The sequence below is a fragment of the Pinus tabuliformis genome, chromosome X (genome assembly GCF_031772625.1).
Source record: "Pinus tabuliformis cultivar Carrire ecotype Pingquan chromosome X, CPIR1, whole genome shotgun sequence".
Lineage (NCBI taxonomy): Eukaryota > Viridiplantae > Streptophyta > Pinopsida > Pinales > Pinaceae > Pinus > Pinus tabuliformis.
In genome coordinates, this window is record NC_142308.1 from 1,295,199,332 (window position 1) to 1,295,208,990 (window position 9,659).

Here is a 9,659-nt window from a genome sequence, read left to right on the forward strand (position 1 = left end):
ACTTAGTGAACACATGACTGGATACGTGTTATGCAGTTAACTAATTTAGTCAAGTGATGGTTAGGCCTACCATGTTGTTTTGGAAGGCAACAAAACATGTATTGAGATACCTTAGAGGCACTACTCAGTTTGGGTTATGGTACATACAGATAGAGGGAGTGAAGCTTCAAGGCTTCACTGATGCAGATTGGGCAGGGAGTCCATCTGACAGGAAGAGCACATCAGGAGGGGTCTTTAGTATTGGGTCAATGATAGTTTCTTGGTACAACAGGAAATAAAGATTGGTTGCAGTTAGTTCGGCGTAGGCAGAGTACATGGTTGCAAGTCAGACAACATGTGAGGTTATCTAGATGAGGAAGATCCTAGTTGGTTTGTTTGGTCAGTAGATGGATCCTACAGTGATTTATTGTGATAATCAGAGTTGTATCAAACTCTCTGAAAATCTAGTTTTTCATGATCGGTCCAAGCATATTGATATCCGATATCATCATCTCAGAGATTGTGTGTTGAGGTGGATCATGTTGTTAGATTACATTCCCACAGAGGAGAAAGATGTTGACATTTTGACAAAGGCATTGTCAAGATGTAAATTCGAGTTTCACAGAGACAGGATTGGGGTAGCTGATAATCCCTTTCTTGTTGAGAGGGAGTGTTGAAAATGGAAACAAGAAATTCCAGTTTAATTTGTCCTTGAATTAAACTATGAATTAAAATCAAAATCTATTCTCATAAAAACTTTTAAATAGTTAATTAAGTTTATTAAACTTAATTAGCTTAGGAATTTCGAGTTGGAAGTCTTTCTAAAGTCATGTATATGTTCTCCCTATATTATAGGGGTCCAGGATGAGTTAAGTATGAGTTGTAATTAGTTAACTCAGTTTACTAAGTTAAATCCAATTAAATTAGTTCCAAACTATTTGAGGAACTAATAGTGAGTTAACAATCAGTCGATGCATTAGTGCACTCAACTAGTGTTAGTCCAGTTAACTGAAGATTCCCTCATCAGAAACTCATGCATGTCGATTCTGAGAAAGATCCAGTTGATACTAGAGTGCAGGGACAATATACTATTTGTTTTATATTTTTTCTGAGTTGCACTGATAGTGCATGTAATCAAGAACTGATCCTTGAAGGGTTTGTGCAATTTTGAGTGCACTGATTTTCCTTTAAGATGGGTTAATCAGACATATGAATTGCGTAAGGAAATAGGGACTTGGAGAGCTGGTGAATTGGCTAAGTATTGGCCTAGTGCTTACTTGTGAGTTGGAGATTTATTTTACCAAGTGTTGGGATTTTTCTTGAGAGAACAAGCATTGTAATCTCATCTTGATTTTCCGTTATATACAATACATATAGTGGGGTTTTGAGCTGTGGCTTTCCCCGAATATTTATTCTGTTATGTATATTTGATTCTCTTCCTCTGTTGATATGTGCTTTCGTTGTAAAGAGTAGAAGTAGATTCTTGTCTCTTGCTTTAGTTCATTGCACGAGCTTGTGAATCTACAAGATTTTCTACATTGAGTAGTAGCGATCTTTTGTATGCATTTTCAAGCTTGGCACTTTCATGATCACCCATCGGTTCGTCTAACTCTTTCGACTCTCCTTGGTCCTTAGTGATGATCTCTTTGTTTTTCCCTCCTTTACTTCTAGCCTTTCTTTCTTTCCAACTAGTAGCAATCCCTTTTTGTTTTACTTTTCTTGGTATCCCACAACTAGCCAAGATTGTGGCTCTGATACCACTATAAGAGACTCTATATTAAAAATCTCCAAGCACCATATACGAACACATGAATATTATGAATAACTTTGAGTTATTATTCGTAACACCATTGAGGATATTTAATAAATTTCCCTACAAATGTCCATACCCAGCATAAAATTAAACCAAGCCAAAAGTCAAATATATAATTATATTAATATACTAGGCCTAAGGTAATAAATGAGGGAAATTTACAATAGTTTCACAATCCCTCTATTCAATATTCCCTCCACCAATTAATTGTTGGTCAACAATAATGAATCCTATTAAACCAAATTTGCATACTAAGGAGCTTAGACTTAGCGACACGATGAAAATAATTGTTGTAAGTTTAGTGGCTCTACGACCTTGGTCCTTTCCAAATCGCAGGTGGCAGACTTTGTGATAAGTTTGTCGACTATTCTACTGCAGCCAACGACTTCAAGCAACAACCAACTCGTCGCTCGAATCTTCTCCGCACTCAGGGTGCCGCTACAACAATGCTCATTCCTTGCTTGGCCATGGTCACATACTCTACAATAAGGTTGTCGACTAATTTGCTTCAACTGAGGGCTTCAAGCAACAACCAACAGGTCGCTCAATCCTTCTCCACGCCCAAGGTGTTGCTATGACAGTGCTCAATCCTTGCTTGCAACAAGGTCGACGCTCATGGTCACACTGTTTCCCATTTAATTGATAATCAATGGCTTATATGATATTGGATCGATCCTTCTCGTTTGGGGATACGAGCGCTCTCACTCTCGGTATTCTCCCTTCAAGGCGCGTGAATCATATTGTATGAACTCAAGCAGGACTTCCGATTGGCACCATCCAATGCATAAACCCTTTTATCAACCTGGTGCTACCAATAAATTGTGAAGAGACCTACAAAGAAAGTCCCAAGCCCATACCCTTAATCTGGAAGACAATGGATGCACAGAACCCTTTCAAATTCAAATAAAATAAAACTGGGCCAACTAGGGTGATTAGAGGGACCATTGAAGTTGGGTTGCCAGCTAGGGTGAGGTCGAATCCCATCGAAGATAGGCCTAGGATTTGAAAGTCTCGCTTGAAAACTTGCCCGAGCTCTCAAAATGCCAATGAAGAAGATCAAAATTCCATGCTTTCTCTCGTTCCTCCTCTGCCCTTTTTAAAGCTTAATTGCTTGAAAGAGACCACAGGAAAATACCTTGGTTGAGAATTACATGGGGCCAAAACCATGTGCTCTATGCCCCTTATTTCATCATATCTTAATTAATTAATCTTAATCTTAATCTTAATATTATTATTGTTATTTTTTAAATTTGGAACAACTGGGTCAACTCGATGGGGATATTACATATTGTATCAATGATTTATGAGTTTTACCCTTTGCTTGATTTGGAAATGAGTGGGTTACATTGAGCAGTGAACCATGACGTGTTTGAGATGTGTACTAGTCCGCAGAGTATCCTTTCAGAATTTTGAGTCTAATCAAACTCGCCATGCATTAACGTAAGTTGAGTTCACATCTATATGGGAATAATGTGAATTTGGCTTTCTCAGTATATGTCTATTTATCTGCTGAAATTTTGCTAGAGTCTGTTCGCATATACAAGAGAAAAAATGGTGATAATAGATAATAACTGATTGTGTCAGAATGGTGATAACCAACCCCAATCCTGTGTGGAGCATGGAGACCATGCCTAGCCCTAAGACCATGAGCGACATTCTCCTTCTCCCCACTAGAGAAGTCATCATCATCAACGGTGCCCAGAAAGGTGTTATCGAGTGGGACATGGCCAACTTTGGAGTTGTTTTCTAAAATGCACTAACCTAGTGTGAAGCCCAATGAGTCCACCTTTTCCAGTGTCCTTAGTATATGTGCCAATCTATATGCTCTAGAAAATGGTAAGCAAGTCCATGTTCTAATAATCAAATTTGGTTTTGAATCATTTATTTTCGTGGAGCATGCCTTCTTGACTATGTATGCTAAGTGCAAAAGCATTGATGATGACTGCCAAAATTTGATAGAATGGTTGATCAAAATGCTATCTCATGGATTGCAATGCTTGCAAACTATACTCAAAATGGGAGACTAGAAGATGCACACCATCTGTTTCTTCAGATGCCTAAACGAAACGTGATATCATTGACTATTATCATTACGAGATATGTCTAGGACAACAATGGCGAGGAGGCCTTATGACTATTTCACTTCATGCGACAGATGGGCATAAAGCCAAATAATTTCACCTACGATAGTGTAATCAAGGCATGTGCTAGCTTGGGGTTCATGACATAGGGCAACATGTTCATGTTTCCAATCTTAAGAATGGTTGTGAATCATGTATTTCTATTAGTAGTGCCCTTATTGATCTATATTTCAAATGCAAAAGCCTAGAAGATGCACATTAAGTGTTATTGACAATGGAAGAACAAAATGTACTCTTTAGTAATGTTATGATTATAGCGGATCTCTAGCTTAGGAGAGTAGAAGATGCATCTGTGGTGTTCCATCGAATGTCTGAAAGAAACGTCGTCTTAGCCAATATGATGATTGCATGGTATGGTAATAATGGTAGAGTTGAGGATGCACACAACATGTTCAAGAATATGTAGGAAAGCTAGAATTTATCCTCATGGTAGAGTTGAGGATGCACCCATGTCGGCACAAAGCTAGAATTTATCCTAACATGGGTTTTGGATAGAAGATTTACAAACCCTTTTCCATGTTTGTTGGATCTAGCTTGGGAAATTCATTTACAGACAATATGACAAATAAAGAGACCATCATTGAGCTATAATCGAATAATGGATATTCATGGGAAATGCAATATTGGCACTCTTATTGGTTGGATATAAAGAGGAGATTGAAGAAACTATGGCATTTGTATTTGGAAATACCTTTGTTGGTGGCAGTCTGAAAGCTGTGAAAGAGGTCATTTAATAGTTGTAAACCTCCCCATAAATGAACCAAAGAGGGAGACAAATAATAACATGAGCTTCCAGACTAGGTTTGGAATATCATGGGCACACTGCAGGGATGCAGAGTTTGACCATAATGGCCTTGATTCAAAACTTTTCTTTACATGATGTGTTTAGTTAAGTGCACGAGAAGCTGAAAGAATTTAATTATTTGCTTATGGTGCACACCTATGTCGTCACAAAGCTAGAATTTATCCTAACATGTTTGTGGGAATGCTTTTGCTCGTAGGTACATGAATTTAAAGGCGTTGTTTCTTTACACGACATGTTAGAGGAAATGTTGTTTTTAACTCTAAGAGATCACGAAAATATGGCACAAATTTGGCATATAAGAAACAAATATGAATCCCACGCACAACTCATGAGAGAATTGCGTTCCGACAGGACAATCATCAACCTACCATATGTTTGATAAACTAGATTCATTAATAATTGACTTGGTCGTAGTATGGTTATGAAAAAAACATTCTACATCTATCTTTAGGAGAGTGCTTTATAGTGGTTGAAAGCACTCTGCCTCATTTTCTACACGATTTAGATGTTTTCATTGGCATGACAATTTTTCTTTGTGGAATTTATGGAACGCTCTCTATTTGCAATATTCTTAGAAAAAAGATGCTCTGACCAATGCTTAGCTATTGTCAAAGTGTACAACCAACAATGACATTAAATAAAGGAGAAGTTGCAGTTGTATTATTACCCTATAGGCATTGTACTCTTTGTAGTATTGGTTCAAAGAAATCAAAGAAGTGCCCAATTTGTAGGATTCCCATCATAGAGCGTATGAGAATTTATGATTACTAAGGAACTCATAAATACTCAACATCCCATATTTACAAATGCCTTGAAATATTTTGTCTCATCCCCCTGTTTTTGGTTGAATTTTTAGGATGGACATAATTTATTGTAATTCAATTTGTTGTTCTGTTTTAGTTGTTCTATACAATTTGTTACAAAGTCAACTTGAGTTATAAATTTATTCTGAAGTCAACTTGTCTTGGTTTAACATTGAAAGCACGACTATGTTTAGGTATTTGATGTATAAGAAGAAGCTTTACAACATGGAATCCAAGAGGCTTCCCAAGATTGCTTCTAACTTTAGTCAAAACCCCCACCTTCGCCTCAAGCGTGGGTGGCATAAAGATGCCTAGTCTTGGCTCAACCACTGGGGGATAAAGGAGGAGATCATCATGGGAAGTAAGGATAGTGTCAAAGATACTATTACCTCCAAATTTAAGGATAAATTGTGGGATGATAAGGAGCTGGAAGGTAAAATGAAGCTAAGATACTATAAGGAGGTGATCAACCCCACCCTTGATAACCAGAATTATCTTCCTGTTTTGACCAACACTAAGAAAAAAATGAACGTCATTAGGATAAGAACTAATTCTCATGAGCTTCACAGTGAAACCGAGCGGTGGTTTACTCCCAAGGCTCCCTGGGATGATAAAATCTGTCAGCTTTGCGATACTAAGAAGGTGGAAGATGAAAAACACTTCTTTTTAAACTACCCAACTCTTACTCACATCCGCTCTCATTTCCTTAACCTGTGCCACACTTCCAATCTTCTTGAGTTGTTAAGTGAGCGCAACTATAGTGATCTTGGTGCATTTCTTCCCCTTTTTTTAATCATAGAAATAAGATTTTGAAGAATCACAATTAAATTCTTTTTTTAATAGATCACGTTAATTTTAGTGGGATGTTAATCATCATCATCATTAATTAATTATTTTTTATAAAAACTTTTTAAAATTTATTATAACAACATCTTTTAGTAAAAATCACATAAACATTTTAAAATTGTGTAATGTGATTTAGTGATTCTTTCTGAATGGGAAAGGGCTTGGGGAAGCATTTAGAGATTGTGATAGAATGCACAACGCGTATCCACAAGTTTAGTTGATGGTCGTAAATCAACATCCCATATTTCAAGGCATTTTTAAATAGATGACAAGATATTTCAAGGTAGAATATCGCTCATGGAATCAGGTTTTATGTAACAGTTTCTTGGTCAATTCTAGTTTCCAATATAATGGCCAGAACACTTCTATTTTTGGCACAACTTTCTGGCCAAAAACTTATTTCAAAAACATTGGGCAACTAAGAGATTGTGAAGATCACTCCAACCATTACCCACAACACGGACAATATTTGCATCATTTTTCATATCAACACTTATATCAGCATGTCTTTGCACTTTTTTTGTTTGTGCAAAAATGCTAGTATATAAAAACTAGGACTCGCCAAAACCCCTACCTCCATCCTACCTTAAACCCCTCTGCGGCAAAACCCTACTGCAATTTCTTAGAATTCAACGCTTGCTTCCTGCGGCAAAATCTAGTGGAGCTTATCATGGCACTGCGTCTCCGCCGCGCCATTGCCCTGGCAAGGACGTTTTCCACCACTTCTTCTGCATCAGTTCATTCTTCTTCATCTGGTCTGTTAGCCAGACCATCCTCCTCTCCCCTTATCCCACTGGGTTATGGCCATTTATGTGGATTCAATGGACCTTCGCCCCCATCGCGATGCATGATTGCGCGCTGCAGAGTATCGAACTCGGGATCGGTGTATTCTCCTCTGGACTCTAACGACTCTGGAAGGCGAGAGCCTCTCTTCCCGGGTTGCGACTACCAGCATTGGCTCGTAACCATGGAGTTTCCGGATCCCCAGCCGTCACGCGAGGAGAAGATCGACACATTTGTCAAGACGCTTGCGAATATCGTTGGAGGGTAAGCTATTTCGAACTCTTAACCTGTGTTTTTGGTTCCTTCTTCCTGTTAAGACGTAAACCCTAGGGTTTGGGGACAACATACCTTTCGCCTGTAATGCTTTTATTTTCACATTTCCTTAATTTACAGGATAGATGAGGCTAAAAAGAGAATTTATGCACTATCCACGACGACGTACACGGGTTTTATGTGTGAGATCTCGGAGGAGCTTTCCGAAAAAATCAAAAGTATGCTTGCTTTTCAGCTTAGTTAATTATTTCTTAGCCTTTTTATTAATTCCATTTTATCAATTTTCAACTTTTTATCATTTACAGAGGAGCCTGGAGTTGTGTGGGTGCTGCCTGATTCCTACGCGGACCCGATAAAGAAGGATTATGGAGGTAAACACTATAAGATAGTTCTTCTTTGCTTTGAAATTAATTAGGGTTCGACGGGGTTCTTACAGAAGGTCAGGTTGTTTTGTCATAATACAGTTGGAGACAAGTACATCAATGGAGTAATTATACCAGATACTAGGGTCTATAATAGGCCCACCGGTAGAGACAGACCCCGAAATAGAAGAAGGGATTCGATGCCTTTGGAACGGAGAGATGTACAGATTCCTAGGGATCCCCTACCACCAATAGGTGGAAGGGACACCACCGTGCAGGGCAATGCCCCAGTACAGGGAGTCCAAAGGGACTACAGGCCACCGTTGGATGGCAGAGGCACGCAAGATTACAGACCTCCCATGGATGTAAGAGGCCCGCAAGACTACAGACCTCCCATGGATGGAAGAGGCACGCAAGATTACAGACCTCCCATGGATGGTAGAGGCCCGGAAGACTACAGACCTCCCGTGGATGCAAGAGGCCCTCAAGACTACAGACCTGCCGTGGATGCAAGAGGCCCTCAAGACTACAGACCTCCTGTGGATGGAAGAGGCCCTCAAGACTACAGGCCACCGATGGATGCAAGAGGCCCACAAGACTACAGGCCACCGATGGATGCAAGAGGCCCACAAGACTACAGGCCACCGATGGATGCAAGAGGCCAGCAAGACTACAGGCAACCTATGGATGCAAGAGGTCCGCAAGACTACAGGCAACCTGTGGATGCAAGAGGTCCAATGGGGGGTGACCGGCAGGACTACAGGCCACCTATGGAAGGAAGGGGCTCGATGCCGGGTGATCGACAGGACTACAGGCCACCAATGGAAGGAAGAGGCCCAATACCAGGGGGTCAACGGGACTATGTTCCACCAACTGAAGGAAGAGGTTCAGTGGGAACACACGGTAGAGATCCAGTGCAAGGGGGGCAAAGTGAGCCTTTTCCATGGCCAATGGAAGGTGCAAATTAGTTCGGCATGTGTGGATTCCGGAGAAATCTGTTAGGGTGAGGTAAGTTGGTTTGCCAAAATTGGTCTGGAAATGTATAGAAGACATGGCTTTGCCCCTTTTTGGTACTGATTTGGAGATGGCAAAGCGGGTTAATGAAAGTTACCATGCATGCCTTGGTGAATATAGGACAGATGAAAGGTTGAAGTTTGTTTACCCTTGCAATGCTTGATTCCAGTCTTTGTAGGTTTCTTCATGGAAATTTTGTAGTAGACTTGCCATTTTGTAAAGTGATGGTCGGCAGTTCTCTAGTTTAATTTTTATCACTCTACAAGATTTGTATCAATATGGAATTTATATTTTAAGAACAGTGCAGTGATATCATACACTGAAAGCAATTCGTACTTGATGTAAACTTTGTAGGTTTTACTTAACTGTGGCATGTCACATGATTAATGTTGCATCCAAGAATATTTCTTTACTTTACTATATTTATTTTGATTTCTCTAAAAGATTTGTGTCAATATACAATCTATATTTTAAGAACATTGCGGTGATATCACACACTGAAAGCAATATCTCATACACTGAAAGCAATATATCATACACTGAAAGCAATTCATACTTGATGTAATCTTCGTAGGTTTTACTAAACTGTGGCATGTCACATGATTAATGTTGCATACAAGTATATTTCTTTACTTCTTTTATTTTGAATGGTTCTCATTTCTATAGCATGAAGAATACCTTAACAAATGTCTGACGAAAATTTCCAGCGTACACATGTTTATCATTTGATATAACAGCTTTGTTGCAGAGCAGATTTGGATGTGCGTAATTCGTGGAAACGTGCAGTTTATAATCATCTGTGGTGATTGATAATTTTTTTCATATCTGAAGAAAATACTT

The 9,659-nt window shown here is 39.1% G+C and overlaps 1 protein-coding gene across 1 annotated transcript; it reads left to right on the forward strand.

The window, feature by feature from the left end:
- Nucleotides 1-6,729: 6,729 nt before the first annotated feature.
- On the forward strand, nucleotides 6,730-9,231 carry LOC149144786 (uncharacterized). Its single transcript, XM_089446683.1, has 4 exons — nucleotides 6,730-7,434; nucleotides 7,564-7,661; nucleotides 7,749-7,814; nucleotides 7,908-9,231. The coding sequence occupies exons 1-4, from the start codon at nucleotides 7,058-7,060 to the stop codon at nucleotides 8,771-8,773; spliced, it is 1,407 nt and encodes a 468-aa protein (XP_089302809.1). The 5' UTR covers nucleotides 6,730-7,057; the 3' UTR covers nucleotides 8,774-9,231.
- Nucleotides 9,232-9,659: the final 428 nt, after the last annotated feature.

Coding starts and splice junctions, on each gene's coding strand:
- LOC149144786 (XM_089446683.1), top strand. CDS start 7,058: ATGGCACTGCGTCTCCGCCGCGCCATTGCCCTGGCAAGGACGTTTTCC. Junction 7,435..7,563: donor CTTGCGAATATCGTTGGAGG/GTAAGCTATTTC, acceptor CTTAATTTACAG/GATAGATGAGGCTAAAAAGA. Junction 7,662..7,748: donor GCTTTCCGAAAAAATCAAAA/GTATGCTTGCTT, acceptor TATCATTTACAG/AGGAGCCTGGAGTTGTGTGG.